The 17,133-nt window shown below is 40.1% G+C and overlaps 1 protein-coding gene across 1 annotated transcript in view; it reads right to left on the bottom strand.

Moving 5' to 3' along the window:
* Positions 1 to 5,299: 5,299 nt before the first annotated feature.
* The window catches only part of LOC121739053 (regulating synaptic membrane exocytosis protein 2), a 96,679-nt gene continuing 84,845 nt past the window's right edge, over positions 5,300 to 17,133 (bottom strand). Inside the window, exons 8-20 of the mRNA XM_042131365.1 lie at positions 15,016 to 15,150; positions 14,079 to 14,302; positions 13,665 to 13,789; positions 12,898 to 13,054; positions 12,510 to 12,568; positions 10,016 to 10,206; positions 9,714 to 9,888; positions 9,456 to 9,609; positions 9,070 to 9,252; positions 8,611 to 8,757; positions 6,440 to 6,630; positions 5,957 to 6,115; positions 5,300 to 5,556 (exon numbers count right to left, since the gene is read on the bottom strand). Coding sequence (XP_041987299.1) covers positions 5,374 to 5,556; positions 5,957 to 6,115; positions 6,440 to 6,630; positions 8,611 to 8,757; positions 9,070 to 9,252; positions 9,456 to 9,609; positions 9,714 to 9,888; positions 10,016 to 10,206; positions 12,510 to 12,568; positions 12,898 to 13,054; positions 13,665 to 13,789; positions 14,079 to 14,302; positions 15,016 to 15,150 — 2,083 coding nt within the window. The 3' untranslated portion in view covers positions 5,300 to 5,373. The remainder of the gene's footprint in view (positions 5,557 to 5,956; positions 6,116 to 6,439; positions 6,631 to 8,610; positions 8,758 to 9,069; positions 9,253 to 9,455; positions 9,610 to 9,713; positions 9,889 to 10,015; positions 10,207 to 12,509; positions 12,569 to 12,897; positions 13,055 to 13,664; positions 13,790 to 14,078; positions 14,303 to 15,015; positions 15,151 to 17,133) is intronic.

Below are 17,133 nucleotides of genomic sequence, written 5' to 3'. Positions count from 1 at the left end.
ACCAAACATACTAAAAACCAGATAGTGACATCTGTAAGAAGGAGGTATTGAAGAAGAAACTATGCTGTTATAATATTAAAGCCTCATTTAGTTTTTATTGATTAAAAAAAATAATTGGGTCAAGTCAAGCATTTGTTTGGGTTCAGGGCTATCAAACATTTTTTTATGACATGGGTAATCCGTAATAAAACAACGTTATAAAAGAACATATTTAATTATCTATACATATAAATAAAATTGGAGTGTGTTTGTAATACTTATTAAAAGAACCATTTTTTACCACATGCATATGAATCTATATACGATACATACACCAAAACAACATTTTTTACAATTTTTGTCTGTATGTCTGTCTGTCTGTCTGTTTGTTCCGGCTAATCTCTGAAACGGCTGGAGCTATTTTGCCGGGACTTTTTATGGTAGAATGCTGATATAGTAAGGTGTAACTTAGGCTACTTTTAAACCGACTTTCAAAAAGAAGGAGGTTATATTTTAATTTTTCATATTTGTCAGCGGACTATCCATCTATGTTATTATACTATGTTAGCGCGGAAGAAGTCGCGGGCAACAGCTAGTTTACTAATAAAGTTATGAGCCCAAAATCATAATTTTCGGTGGTGGAGGTCAGGTTTCGAGGGCACTTGTGACTTGGCCACTTTATGGGCAATACCATCTAGTAGGTTTGAAAAAGGTTGACAATATCTGATTGGAGGTAAGACCGGCATATGACGGCCTTTCTTTATTTAAGCTAGACGGATTTCCCACAATTGTATTTTTAGGTAAGAAATATTTTGCAGGTGATAATAACCAAATTAAAGTGATATTAACGAATTGAATACCAGAACTAAGTAAAAGGATCACTAAATTACTTACATAATCCAAGAAACTCCAAAAAATCCTTCGTATTGCCACTTTTTTAATTTTTTTGGCAGAGAAGATATCGTAATTTCGCTAGGTCAGGCCCTTGGAAATATAATGTAGTATATCTATGTTTAAAAAAAATAATTAATTCGGGACTTATTATCAAGTATAAAAATGATTTCTAAAATCGATAATTTTGCTTTAGTCGCCGTCTTAAATAGGGGAAAAAATAATAAATAAGACAAGAACACCAGTGTTTTTGTACATCGCTATAATAAACTCATTTGTTATCACATTTATTATAATAATATACTTTGACACACATATTTGTTACATACTAAAATTTGCACTAATCCGTTTTCGCAACTAGCTGAGAGTGATATGAATTTTTTGATAAAGGATACGTGAAAATTTTCCGCGAACATTTCAAAAATCTAAGATTTTGTTGTTTTCTTTTGCGAAAACGGAGTTTATGTTCCTTTATATTCTATGGAGACAGTAGGAAAGGTACAGCGACTTTTAACTGGGCTCAGATTTGTAGGGTATTAAGCAAATATGTGTAATTTTCATATTGGTATAATGAAGGAAGTTCATACGCAAGCTACGAGAAAATTGTACAATCAGTTGATCCATAGTCAGAAGCGACCATGCGTATTTTAGTCGCGTTTTTTTCAAACCCACCCGACAGATGACAACTTATAATAAGTATGTCAAGTAGGTTAATATTGATCAACTTAACATTTTTTACATAGTTTGTTATTTTGTCATCAATTTTATCTTAGGACTCCACGTTGGCCATGGTGAATAGCCATGATTGCCACTATAGCAGAGGTATATCGTGCATCATTCGATGTCGAGCATATTCGTTTACGATTGCTTATTATCGCCAACAGAATCAATCGTAGACGAATATGCTTGACACGTTAGTAATCATATTTCACAATCACACGTTAGTAATGGTCCATCGTTGGCCAACGTGGGGAGGCCGCATTAGGACAATGACTTATATTATTCCCCGTAGCCTCCGTACGAATGACAATATTATGTAAAATGAATTTTTGAGGCACAACAACATTTGATATACCTTATCATCTGACTTACATAGAGTATTTATTATCATTACTAATATATCGAGATAGTAAGCGTAAAGTGGTTGATCCCAACTGCCGTTGACATCTTAGGCCGCATGCACACTCTCCATGCGACTGACTTGGTGAGAGTGTGCGCTCGGCTTTACATAAATATCAATATTTACTGATCATAACGTAATACATATAAGTTTATCCATTCACAGCTTTAATAACTTCACATAATTTTTTATAATATGTATTTTTATATAATTATTATAGTTGTAAGTATTTTTATGTTCTATAATATTTTATGAGTAATAAGTGTGATAAAATTTGTAAAGGTATAACATTACTATATTTTTGTGAATTTTGTGCGTTATAGTTACAAAGGTAATGCATGACTAATATGAGAAAATAATGTACCTCTTATCGCTACAATAATAATTTTCAAACTTGCAACATAAATAAATTAGAATAACCTCATAATATATTTTATAATATAATAATATTTTGTAAAAAATGTAATAATAACCATTTGCGATATTAATGCAAACCATAATATTTGTTATAAATTATTTTTCAGGTGGAATAAATAAAATAGGTGTGCACAAGGCAGTTACTTTGGAATCACAGTCAGGAAATTATTATTATTGTATAATGTAACTTTTGATTATGTAGATATTGTATTAAAGGTGAGGTGATTGTTAGTAAAGTTTAACAAAGTAAGTTGTTCACTTGTTATTACTTCTGGAGAAAATTTCTGAGCTTTTGCCTCTAATATAATGTTATATTTTTGTTACACAGGTAATAAAATCTATTCATTTAAATTATTTAAGTAGTTGTTTTGTTACGGTGATTAATATTCACACCCAAGTTAAAGATCAATTTTATTGTTCTAAGCAGTTAAAAAAATACTAAGCGTATTTATTTGTACAGTGACTTGAAGAGTAGCAAATTTTGAAATTTTCAACTGGTGACCAAAAATGTCTAAATGTTCATCAAATACTGACTATGGGTATATTATGAGACTTCACTAGGGGGTATTACGCTATCATCTATAAAGTCCTAACAATAATTATTATTGTAAAGCGATAGAATTTTCTATATTACTTACATGTAACGAGCCAACTAAATCAGTGTAAATTCTGAGTAAAAGGTGTGTCCCACAACTGTATAACTTATTGAGAAATTGATGGGTATGGTTGTCTAAATATTTTTAAATCGATTTAAAATTTACTTAATTTTTCAATCTAGGGAGGTTAGGATTGACTAATATATTTAGTTCGAATCCTTTTTCATTCTCTTCTATTTCTATCTGATTTAGTTGGCTCTGTTGAGGGGGTGTCTGTGAAAGAGAAGACGTATTGTCAAGCGAGTTCTACGCAGTAGATTACGACAGTGTTGGAAGAACACACTTTTAATGGAATACATCGATATGTTGACTGTATAGCTAACATCGATCGAATATTAAACGACTAAGCTAGGCCAGTAATATAGCTCGTGATAGATACTACTGTGATAGATCGATCTACAATATATCGTCCAAATAATAATCGTAGTACTTAAATATAATATTATCTCATATATTTTGTTTCGTAACATTAAATATATACAAAGGTAGGTAAGATAACGAAGTGGAAATTCGTTAAGTAAATAGAATAGCAACTTCACGGAACCTGGGTTCGACGATAATATTTAACGATATCGAAAATATTCAGACAGTATCGATTACTCGATGAAGTTCTCGTCCCTGAGGGGTATAAAAGTTAGAAGTATAAAATATTCTATCACGAAAATAGTAGTGTAGAAAATTTTGAAAAAATAATTTCGTAATATTTATACAGATCGTAGACGTAGACATTCCACACAACGAAACGATTAAACGACAAACGTTGGTTTGTAGGAAAACTCACTAAAGCACAACCTTGGAAGAATAGTACCTAGACGCGCTTACTCACTAGGATCACTTATGAAAGTTAATCATATAAGGCAAAGTGTAAGTGGGGTTTAGATGTCATACAAACTTACCTCAGTATTATATAGTATTATATAGAGAATTAAACATACGTTCTACGCTAGTAGACTTGAAGTTAGTCTAGGAATGATAGATTACTACGTTAGAATATAATATACCTAATCCTAAGAACGAGCCCATCGACTGTTCGAACGAATTCTTCCTAACATCGACTGAGCTGAAAATAAAGGACACTCGAATCCCATATATTTTAATTTATCAAAGGTATAAGGTACCAATTATAAATAATTACATATTATTTTTTATTTTAATCGTAGAAAATTAATGAGCATGTATCGATTGAAAATGGAATTACAAAAGTATAAAGTTTTAAAATTTGGCTCTTCGTATATTGAATGATGGAAAATTTTATGCGGAATGATAAAAATTGTGACAAAATATCGTTGGATTCTCATTAAGTAGCTACGACAGTTCAAGATATGCTACAAAAGCGATAAGTAAGCTCCTTGTAGTGAAGTTTTTTACACGAAGACAAAATATGTTTAAATACTAACGCTGTAGATAAGCACGTTAAAACTTGTGTAGTAAACGTTATTTCGTACAGTGTAAATCTACTTTACGCGTAGCGTGAATGCTGTTTACGCCACTCCGCCTTAGCGTAATTGCCATAGCGGACACAATCTACGCCATATCGTTATTACATTCTACGCCGTATCGTTATTACACTCTACGTCGTAGCGCAGATACACTCTACGCCGTAGCGTAATTACACTCTACGTCGTAGCGCAGATACACTCTACGCCGTAGCGTAATTACACTCTACGTCGTATCGCAGATACATCTACGCCGTAGCGTAATTACACTCGTCACAGCGCGGAAACACTCTACGTCGTAATGTAGACCTACGTTACGCATTTATTTGGAATATTTCGGTAGTGAGCAATTATTGCTGAGTATATTTTTAGCAGAATGCTTTCTACTATTGTATAAAAAGTGCGCTAAATCTAAAAACATAGTTTGCACAGCATTCATATTTTAAGCTCAGTGTACTAAGTTTTATAACCTGTGGAGCACGCATACGTTTAGGGAAAGGAAAGCGATCTTTCACATTTGTGATTTGAATGTCGCTTCAAATTACAAATATGAAAGATCACTAACAACCGATAACCGTATCGGTTACACCAGAGGAAACGGGAGTATGAATGACTTAAAACCTTCAATAAACCATCGTCGAGATACTGAAGGCCTTAAAACGGCATAGCGTTGATGAATTTCAAAAAGTTGAGCGTCGCCCTTGAAGCGTGAGCGACGTAACTTCGGATGTATTTTAAAATGTGGAGCGTCGAACGTTGAGCGTAAGCGACGCAGCTTCGGATGAATTTCAAGCAGTGGAGCGTCGCACGTTGAGCGACGAAGCGTCGAGCCGTCGGGGAGCTAGTGTTGCCGCTCCGGCGACGGCTCCCTGGATCAGTCGGGCGAGTCGTCGGCGAGGGAGGTGGCGGGGAAGAGGGGGTACCAGCCGTACGTGCGCTGCGGGAGGGTCAGCTTGTCCAGGTTGATCTCGGCGCCGCCAAGCGCGAGGTTGTGCTCGAAGCCGCCGCACCGCTGCCACAGCATCACCACCAGAGTACGACCGAGAGCCTCGCTGGCCTGAAATGCGAAGTAATATGTGGTAAGCCGAAGTTTCCTAATATACTTTTGTGTATACATAGAAGAGCAGCGTGATCAAGTAAGCGTGCTTCGTGAAAATTAGGATAGAAAATTCGCCCACGTTCAATGCACCACAAAATAAAATGAAACTGAAATAAAATTGGACCTTAACTATTTCACAAGAAAATACACATTTTTTTGAAGATTTGGAATGTCCAATTGCACCAAACTGCAAATCATACAATAACGCATATTACTTGTTTTAACTATTGTTTTATGAACGGGATAGTTTTACTAAAAAATAAAAATGCATATTCGCGGCACGTCTCGTTTTTTTTCGCAACGTAACTTGCAAATTATCTACTCTAAATTGGAAGATAAGCAGTGTCAGCGTACCAACCTGGTACTTGAGCGTCTGTTTGAAGTGCGGCTCGGTGGTGCGGCGGACGACGCGCGTCTTGCGCTTGTGCAGCCACTTGTCGCCGTCGCGCAGGTAGCACTTGACGTACGAGTCCGGCACCTCCCCGTTCACGCCGTACACGCGCCGCGCGTGAGATACCTGATTATTTGGTTTATTATTTACAATTTAGGTGATATCGTTAATCATTATACATAAATGGTTCAAAAGAAGAAAGCCTAAAGCGTCAGAACTAAATAAAAAAGTAAGTGAAATTATGGTGAAGAATTATGAAAAACTGAGAAAAAGAGCCTGGGTCTAATAGCAATAAGATATTATATTGTGTGATATACTTTTGTCTTTTTGCTATTGGTCCCAATCTGCGCATCATCCTTTAGAGCGTTACACGCTTTTAGTCAATAGTTTTAATAACGTTAGGCAAATGAATATTGTACCTACCTCAGTACCTACAATGAACGAACTCACCTCGAGCTCAAGCTGTCCTTTGATCATGATGATGCTGAGGTTGATCTCGGCGTGAAGCGGCGGCAGGTGGGCGTTGCGCGGCGGCAGCTGGCCCGGGCCGAGCGGTACGTCGTCGTCGTCCGCCACCGCGTCGCACGCGCCCGCCGCCGGCACCGCCGCCCACATGCTGCCCTTGCGCCCCGTCGCCGTGCCTGCCACACACACACTCACAGCCCGCCGCGCGCGCACGACAGAAACATCCAGAGTAAACACACAATAAAGCACGTCAAACAGCATCGTGCCGATGTCAAGTATCTCAAGAACACATACTCTCAAACGAATCCTTTCCTAAACACAGAAATGAAGGAGGAAGCGGTTCAACGTGTGCAGCCAATAGTGTCGAGTTGTCTAATAGTTGCCGAAAGCGTTCTCATATCATTTAATGGTAAAGCATTCCGTATCAGCAGCCATTATCGTTAGACTATCCGAGAAGTCGAGTCGGCGGCCGCGGCCGGCCCCGATCCCGACGCGGGCGAACCCTCGTCTAAGACGTGTACGGTTAAACTGTTTACGTACTTACTCAACTACGCCTACTGACAAACTCGTATGTACAGGAATTCTAATAGAATGCGCATCGTAACAATGAGTGACATTCGCGAAAATAGTAATGAAAACCAACAATATATCCTAGACGATATAGATACCATCGAAATGAACGGACGGGCAGCCGATAGACGTTACACAGAGACAGATGAAGTGAGCGTGATCGCCCGCCGCCGGGCATGCGTCAGGACAGGACAGAACAGACACAGTGAAGTGATGAAAAGCATCGGGCGCAGCCACATTCAACGGTGCGAGCGCGCGGCCGTCGCTCAAGCAATGTATGACCCATGCTACTACTGGTCGCGGGGCCGCATCCCGCGCCCCGCCCGTCGGCCGCGTCGGTCGGGGGTGCCCGGCGCGGCCGTCGGACGCGGGCGACGGGATGCGGCGTTCGGCCGTCGGACGTCACAGGGGCTCGTGTACGAGTAGACCCGCACACGACGCCGCACGAGCGAGCACGCACGGCGCCGCGGCGGTCGCTTACCGAGGTGCTAACGATCCGTCGCTGCTGACCAAACAAGCACAACACAGTACAAGTCAGTACCCTCAAACTTCGCTTATATAGTGGTCGGGGAAGTGGGGGGGTCCGGAGTGTATAGCGTTGACGAAGTGTGGACTGTAAGCGGATCTGAGTTACGTGTGGAAGACTGAGGAACAATAAAATTGCTATTACATCCGCATTTTATTTTATTATACTAAAACACTGTAATTTATTGTGTTATTTATGTATTTATTTCGGTAGTCATGTCTACAGTATAGTGAAAAATAATTTACCATATTCCAACAGTTTGTTTAAAAGTTTTAAGATATCTTATTAGAAGCTTTATTCTTTCATATTTTATACTATTTACAAAAAATTTAGGTACGCTCGTACAGATTAATTATGGAGTAATTTTTTTTCTACTTTATAAATAGAAAAGAAAAACCAAAGTAATCGAAATACGTCAAATCTATAACGAATAGCCTACAGTTTAAAGACAATCGCACACCAGTTAGGATGTTTTCTTATTATAATTATACTGGGTGTAATTAAATGTTTCGTAAGTTTTTTAATACTTGTTAAATTAAGACATCGCATGCCAGTTATTTTAAAAATGTTAATCAGAGTTATTTACTTTATAATACTAAGTGATAATACTTTAGGGTGTGTATAATATGTCCCTTGTAGAAAGTTCACTTTTTTCAAATTAAAAAAAATGTCTGCCAGCGCTGCTACTTTCACAGTGAACTCTGTACAAAGAACATATACACACCCTAAAGTATTATCACTTAGTTTTGTTACACCCTGTATATTATAAAGTAAATAACTCTGATTAACATTTTTAAAATAACTGGCATGCGATGTCTTAATTTAATAAGTATTAAAAAACTTACGAAAGTGTCTCTCAAAATGTTAAAATATGTAAGTTTTTAGCTATGCAAGAAATGAGATTGACCCACATCTCTCTTATGAAAAGTTCAAGGTTTTCTTTATGTCTCGGGAATATTTTTATTATTGTCAATGGTTACTTATTATAACAGTAATATTTTATCATTTTGTGAGAAGAAGAAGAACACGCCCACAAAGAGTATAGCCAAAAGCGACTTACGTCGGGCGGTGGAGCCGGACAGCGAGAGAGTTCGGCCCAGTTCACCCTTGACCGCGCGCAGCGAGCGCAGGATGTCGTCAGGGTCGCGACGCACACACGACGAGCGCCGCCGCTCCGTGCGCCGCGAGCACACCTCCCCGCTGCCTTCTGCCCCGCAACCACACAATAAGGCGGGTCCACATGTATGTCATTTGCCTAATCCGATCAGCGTATCACGTATCAAGCTCCGCAAGGAGCTGTGGACGCATCGATTTACTCGGTATTCGGATCTTCCGGATGGGACGGGCCAAATCAAAATGGCGTATCGAGATTTCGTATAACGTCACCCGTCCACATAATATGCGATCATGATACGTGTCGGCGACACGGATACGATGATCGGATCTGGCAAACGATATCGGGATCCGGCTTGAGCAACCGCTCACCGGGTCCGGTGTCACCACCAATACCTTTACAGACCTTTCTCCTGCTGCTGAAAGGAGGACCTTCGGGAGCCGGGCAGGGAACGCGAGAAGTCCTTGCCCAGCTGGTACACCTCCACTTCCAACGTCTCCGACTGCGAGGAGCCGCGCCGCGAGCCCGCCACCCACGCGTGGTCCGGGTGCAACAGCGAGGCGCATTCCCCGATCGAATCCACGTCGTCTGTTCAAAATTCGAACGTTAGTAGCTGTAGTGTTAGGAAAAGAAAGTCCGACCAGCAAGGTACTCAAGCCATCGATGAACAATAAACGGCACATGCGTACTCCAGGCCAGGATTCAAACGTCGAACATGTAAGCGAGAAACGAATGAGTCGGTTACAAAAGATAGAAACAGAGGGAGACCAGTCATCGATGCGGCTGAATACCTGATACGGATCGTTGAGAGGCAAAGTCTCCCCGTCGAAGAGCTCGGGCACCTGTAAGAGATCCGCGCGGCGACGCGTTAGCCGACCGAGTGCCGCGCTCTTCGAGAGTCCACCACACTGCACGCTCTTCTGCAAATGCTTTCTCCAAGTCCATCTGAAAAAAATTAAGCCATTGCTTTAAATCCCGTTTAAAAATTTAAGATTTCAATTACTAAAATTTCTAACTTCTATGACAAGACACAAACGACTAATACTCACCGTACATTCCCCGATAAGAACTGGGTCGATGCCGGGGCAGGCATCCCATAGAGTCAGTTCCAGAGCCCTTCCAGCGAGCAAGTCAGCTGTGAGTCCGCCAAAGCCGAGAGTTGCGTTCCAGACGGGACTGCAGGATGCTGATGCGGGGTCTGTTTCTACCGGTGGGCAACTCTCACTGGAAGTATAATAAGTACATATATCATATCAAAGATATAATAATATATTCATCAGAAGTTAAATCTAGAAAACATTCAAGCGCGTAGCGTCAACTCCAATAACATTAAAATCGTTTAGAAACTCACAGCGATGGGAGTAAGCGTATTCTGGCAAACGCTTCCGGCTCATCCCCATAACCGAGCGTGTGGTCTCTCGGGGGCAGGTCGTCTGCGGCGATGAGGACCACCACCAGCTTGCGCAGCTCGCTCTCAAACCACACCTGGAGCTGCGCGCGCGCCGACGGCCGCTCTCGGTAGCGGTCCGCACGATCCTGCTCCTACACACCCACAAATATTATTGAGTTTGTGGACGGAAATGCAGCAGACGTTCTAGGACTAAATTAACCAGCCGATAAGTCTAGAATGATCTCTATCTCCCATAAGCTTTACTAGGAGCTAACGTAAACGATAGGGCGACGTTACCTACAAATAAAAACAAAACAAAGGGAATTTATCGGTTGCATAGAGTTAAATGAATATATCTCTGGGAACTCTGTCGGTCATGCAGTAGCTATCGGTCAAATCGGCAATCGTTTTCAAAAACCCCATTCACAAAAATGTAGTAATCGGTCATCACTAGAGGTAGTATTTTCCATTTCACTGGCAAAAATGTCATAAAAGCATGCGACGGGCTGAGGCATAATATCTATTAATACATAAATCGATCGAGTATGACGCTCCGGTCGCCATGCACAAAGCTGGATCATGCTAGTATCGGATCGACAAGCCGCCTTAACAAAAATCCATCACCACATACTCAACATCACCGTCTAGTGCCAGTCCTATTATATCGTTAGCGATTTTAAAGTAGAGTTAACACTATACAGCTTGCAAGTCAGTTCCTAGTAAAATGTAGTGAGAAATTTGATTTCAAGATTAGCCAAACATTACATGAGAATCCCTCGTTTCATCGGTAAGCTAGCTCGAAATATGAAATTCTAAAACACAAATCGTTCGCACGCTTCGGAATGATCTGCCGTAACTCTATAACATAATGCAGCAAGCGGTAATGGTTGTAAGTAGTTCCATAGTCGGATCGTAGTACTAAAGCTTGATGAACATAATATAGACATGATGCGCGGTATTTCGTAAACTCGGCATTGTCGTCACAACACAAAACGTCGGTGTTCGGATGAGGGCACCTCTGTGCGGTCATGCGTCGTCACTCTAGTGAACATTCAACTATAGAGGCGTATGTACATTCGTCGTGTATCGTACAAGCGGTCGGTGCGCACCAGTCGCTCAAGGGTTTGTCGAGTGGTACTCGTGCTCGAAGCACCGAGACTGAGGCCGTCTCATGTGCGGCATCACACTACTCTAATCAACAGCAAGGTTCGACATTTACTCGAGGCGCAAGGAATTGAAAAACGGACCATTGGTATTCGCCTGTCGCTGTGTCGCTCGCCTCGCCTGCTCCCTCCTCCGTTACTATCGTCTTCTTTGGGTTTAATCTACACGTAAAAAATCCTAACTACGTAGGTTTTTTGCATGCCTTGATCTGGTGCTACCGCAAAAATATATTTTGCGTATTGCTAAGAATTGGATATGGTTTAAATACATAAATATGCTTACTCAATGTAAGGTTGAGTATCGGAATTACAAAATTATGACGTGCTACTTATGATACGCTGATGTTACAAGGTCATTATAAAAGTTTCATAGTTTATTTTAGCTGACGACGCGAAGTGCTAAATATTATTGTTAAGCATTAAGTATATTTGATAATAGAAATTATAATTTAATGATCAGATTTTAAACCTTTTAAACAGACAGGCTGCACTATTTAAAATTACTTAACCGAGGGACTGAAAATGAAAAAAGCTTAAAATTTCCTAAAAGTTTTTCCCAAAATTTCACATGATGATTGACTTAAAATATTGAGTAAACAATGAATGAAATAAACATAACCAGGTTGAAATAACAGGTCTATTAGTTATATGGATTTACAAAGTCATATATAGTTTAGTTCTTAGTTATACAATAGCTACAAAATATGTTAATAGAAACATTGATTTTCTTACAACTAGGTTAACATGGAAGATTTTAAAGATGGTAAGTGCTACGGTATCACAGCAGAAATGGAGACGCGGACTGTGTATAGTGTAGGTGTTTCAACTGCAATTCCTATATTATATTTAGCTGCTTAAACAATAAATATTATGTTGTGATAGACGGCTATTATCAAATAATTTAGGCTTCGAGGGAAGAAATAGGCGTAAAAAGTCTCCCTTATAATGTAATATCTTATGTAAGCATCTGCATTAAAACGCAGAAGTTGATAATCATATCGAGTAATGAATCGGTAGAAGGCTATTACACATTGAGAAGGTTACGGCATAGTTCTTTCAAACTTTGAATTGGAAAATAATAGGATTCTAACAGGACCATAACGTTTTTTAACCTTACTTTCGTATAAACAGGGAAAGTATATATCGACTAACATATCAAAGACCCTGACGTTTTTACAATAGTACACTCAACGAGATAGTCACAAAGTCGAAGTCAGTAGGCACTGAGTGAGTCTCACCTAAGAAGAGCATATTCACAACACTTAAGTGAAATTATCGTATGGGTATTATACCGGGGTTTTCGGCAGTTTCCGCCGCGTCGGGGAAGATGGCGACTTGTCTGTGTCGGGCTCTGAAAACAAAGCAAATTAAATAAGCCAATGACCGGACGGATTCGGCGCGCGTCGTGTGTTTCCCAAACGCTATCGAAATTTGAGGTTCTATGCTATGACAACATAGAGCTTTTTTTCATATTATATTCCCACAAACTGCGTACGCGCAGAATATGCGCACGTCTGAACGCGCCCTTAGGCTTTAGCACCGAAAAGCCTAAGTAAAGGAGTCTTTCGGCTCGTTTAGAAACAGAAATGTAAACGAGCCGTAAGCCGGATTTAGATCTAGAACTTGTGATGTCTATTAGTCACTTTTATTAGGGTTGATTCAGACAGCAACGCGACGTACCATACAGTCCATGATGGTGCTGCATGGTCGGCGGCGCGTCGTCGAGGTGCGACGCGGGCTCCACCAGCAGCTCCACGCTGTCGCCGCCGCGCTCCAGCACCGCGCACACCTCCTCGAAGCTGCGCTCCGTCAGCGGCACCCCGCACCATTCTAGCACCTACAGAACATAGATGAAGTAACAATTACACGTGTGATTGTAAATTAATCGTAACGTTACGTTACGTTACCTTAGCATTACGGGTCTTGTGTGGCTTGCGTTGTTAAGTACCGTTCTGGGGGACGTGTAATTTTTTTTTGACATATATTGTGATTGACGATGATAACCGCTGGTTTCTTTATTACCGATATATGTTTATATTTATTTATGTTTATTACCCAGCTATTATTACGACACTTCTTAGGTGTTGACTTTTATAAATCATCACTAGCTATTTGACCGAGCTTTGCTCGGTATTCGATAAACATGACATTTTCTAAAAATGATTCCTAGCTAGATCGATTTATGGCCCCGAAACCTCCTATACACTAAATTTCATGAAAATCGTTGGAGCCGATTCCGAAATTCCAATTATATATAATATATATACAAGAATTGCTCGTTTAAAGATATAAGATAGGCAGCAATTCCGCCGGAGTTGAGCTAAGTTGTATTGAATGTATGAAGCTGAGCGATGTCGGGCAAATTGAGCAATTGAATTGGTTCTCACAACATTGCTAAGCTATGCTCTGGTGAAAACCCAGCCTTACTAATAAGGTAAAGTGCTAACTTTGTCCCCCTGCTGCAGGCCAGCCAAGTCAGCTGGTCCGCCGGGCACAGTCCACACGATGATGGCCTCGCGCCGCCCGCTCGCGTCCGGCTTGCCGCCCACCACGCGCATGCCAAAACCGCGCGCTGCAACAATTAGATGGTTTTCAGGCAACAAACGCAATACGTATAAATATGTTAGTAAAAATATATTAAATACAGCTAGACAACTTAAATACTAACATAGCCTAGATGCTACAGTAAATCTGTTACTAACATAGCTAATGCACAGCTTTATTGATAAACCAAAAATCCTTCAGGTTGCGGTGTTTCTTAATGTGATGCTATACATTTTTCGTCATTAATCAGCAACAACGCTTGAAAAAAAATCGAGATTGTGCCACTGCAAGAGAATTCTCTAATTGGAAAAACATACATCTATGACCCTTATCATTCGGGTCACGTCGCAGCGACACGCGGCGCGGCGTGCGGTCGTCGACGTCGTGTATCACGATTTTAATGGCCTCGGCGTCGACGGACATCTGTCGCGCGGCTGCAGCTGCGGCAGCCGCGGCTGCAGCGCTGTCGTCGCTGCGGCTCGTCAACGCTGCCATCGCGTTTAATGCCCCCGTCCGCTGCTGCAGGGCGGCAATGTCTGGCCTGCGATAACACAAACACAAACACAACAAATTAAGTCTTAATGTCTAAATACACTAGGCCGAAAAAATGCGGCCGAAGTTCGGCATCATTACGCCTGCAATGTATTTTAAATTACTGATGACTGATGAGTAACGACACACCATGCCGAAATTACGTCGCGTTATATTGTATGCGTAGCGCATTGCAAGCGTAATCATGCCGAACTTCAGCCGTGTATTTTCGGCCTCGTGTGTTTAGACACTTAAAGTACTATCAAAGTAATCGATTCATCGGTAGACAGCGGACCAAAGTAGTTCGACCGAATAATATTATCCTAATTTCTCTGATGGTACATAATGTATATTGTGCTACCATGAAAAATATTTCAGGTCCGGTCACACATCTTATGTGACTTTGCAATAAAACGTTATAATGATATCATCGGAAATAGTAGTATTATAATTTCGAATTACATATTATTAAAAAATACATAATGCAGTTTATTATTCGGAGAATGCAGTGCTAGCACGATTTTCTGGAACTTAGAAAGCGTGGATACAAAACAACTATCACACATAATTAGTTCTTATTTTGGCCACGCACCAATCCTTTATGTGGCATGTGTTCACGAGACTTTACAAAATACATTCAAACTACATAAATACATTCATTATGCTCCTTAAGGACAACCGCCTTTGATTCAGCTTCTTGAGGACAATGACTGTGAGACTCACAACTGACTCCCGCGGCGTCGCACGGGGCGCTCCTCGTCGACGCTGAGTCCGCTGATCTGCGGCGTGGGTTCCTCCACGTCCGCGCGGTACGAGCCGCGCCGCGACCCCGCCCCTACCACGTCCACTGCTGACGCTCTGCGGAAAATAATATTGTTGTTTTTGAAAGGGATTTCCACAACGATGAATGGCCAGGCTTTAAATAAGTAGAAAGTGCAAAATATGGGGACTGAATTCTAGTTGTGAAATTATAAGTTTGTGGACCATAGTTGGTCTCTGTTAAGCATTAGTGTCCTAACCCACATTTTTTTTTAATGCAGTCTTGTTCTAATTCATCTGAATAACATAACTGTATTCAAATCTCAATACGTATTTTTTTGTTGGTAGTACCACAGTAGTACACGAATGCTTAACAGCGTCCGGTTATGGATGTTGTTAGTAGATTTGCTTTGTGACTTTTATGTCACATCAAATTTGATATTGAGTGAATAAATACTTCACAATGGGAATATTGTTGTCTCAAAACAATGGAAAGGAACTATCTCATCAACAAAATTACCGATTTTTATCTCCTATTCAAAACATAACAATATAGAAAGAATGACACGTTTTCAAAAATGGAGCTAAAATACAGCCCACCGCAAGGCAAAAGAGTAAATTTTAATTTTCCTATTTTTTTGGAGGGTCGTTTGCGGGAGACAAAAGAGAATAGGCAATAAGAATAAGGGAATAACAAAAGGCAACGAACAAAAGACTTGAATGTGACTTAGGTGTATTATTTGTACAAATAAAAGGAATGGCTTGAATGTAATATTTTAAATGTATTTTATCCCCACTGTATTTTTGTTTCCTTTAAAATACATAATATTATATTGATCATAATATCTATGGTAACGTAAATACATTAACAATTAGCGTAAATTTATACCACCTTTTACGTTGGAATAATGAAATAGTGTGCTCTAAAAAGCTTTCGCGTAGAAAAGTACCTTTAATGGTGACATTTTACTCATTTACTGCGCAAATAATGGTTTCTATGTAAAATATATCTGAAACGACAGCACTTATTTCGCTGTGACACGCAATAATAAATTTCTCATTTATGTAAAAAGTCACGCTTCGATATTCTAGCATCGTGACAAATTCGTATCAAATATTAAAATGTAATCAAATAAATGAAAGCTACGGATTTTGTTTGCACTTTGCGAAATGAAAAAAGCACCAAAACGAAATTATGCTATACTAGATGACGCCTGCAACTTCGTTGCGCTAAAATTCATTTATCGCGCGGAAACCGTTCATTTTTTCCTTCTCGGGTGTTCTCGGGACTCAAAGTCTCTCCATATCCAGAAAAATCGGTTCAGCGATTTGGCTGTGAAACTGTAACAGAACAGATAAAGCGACAGACAGATTCACTTTTTCGATTTATAATATTAGCATGGATACATGGGCGTACCCAGGTTCTGGGCCAGGGGGGGGCAAATTACCCAAGTTCTGGTGCCAGGGGGGGGCAAATCACCCAGGTTCTGGGCCAGGGGGGGGGGGGGGGGGGGGCAAATCAGATTTTTCATAAGCTAGGTGTTTATAAAGAATAAAAAATTATTAATTTTTAGTTGTAAAAATATTGTATTTGCAAACAAATGGCAAAATTTCGTTCTTAATTTTTAATTTTTATAGATAAAAGTACTAGATAATATACTTAGTAGGGACGTCAACATGATCCAGGTGCCCCCCCCCCCCTCGGTACGCCCATGCATGGATACGTCTGAATATAACTACTAGTTCAGTAAACAAAGTAGTTGTAGAATGCGTGAGCGGGAACCTAAGCGATTTCTGCAGGAACTCAGTCAGGGTGGTTAGGGACAAAACATACTAAAAGTCCTGACATCTAGGAGGTGAGCCGGAGGGAGTGAGGCAGGGGACAAAACTAAAAAACGATGCGTTGTAGTGAAAAATATTCTGTGTTGAAATTAAATGTTCTATAATTTTGATTCTATACAGTTTTTCCAAATTTTCATCTGTTTTCGAACTACACGCTCAGGAAAAGTGAAAATTAAAAAAAAGCTTTACTTTCTAATTCTATTTGCAGCGAAAAAATATTGTTTTTAGTAAAGCCTCAGG

Source organism: Aricia agestis, chromosome Z (genome assembly GCF_905147365.1).
Source record: "Aricia agestis chromosome Z, ilAriAges1.1, whole genome shotgun sequence".
Classification (NCBI taxonomy): domain Eukaryota; kingdom Metazoa; phylum Arthropoda; class Insecta; order Lepidoptera; family Lycaenidae; genus Aricia; species Aricia agestis.
The sequence above is the reverse complement of the archived record's forward strand: the minus strand, read 5'-3'. Positions and strand labels throughout refer to the sequence as shown.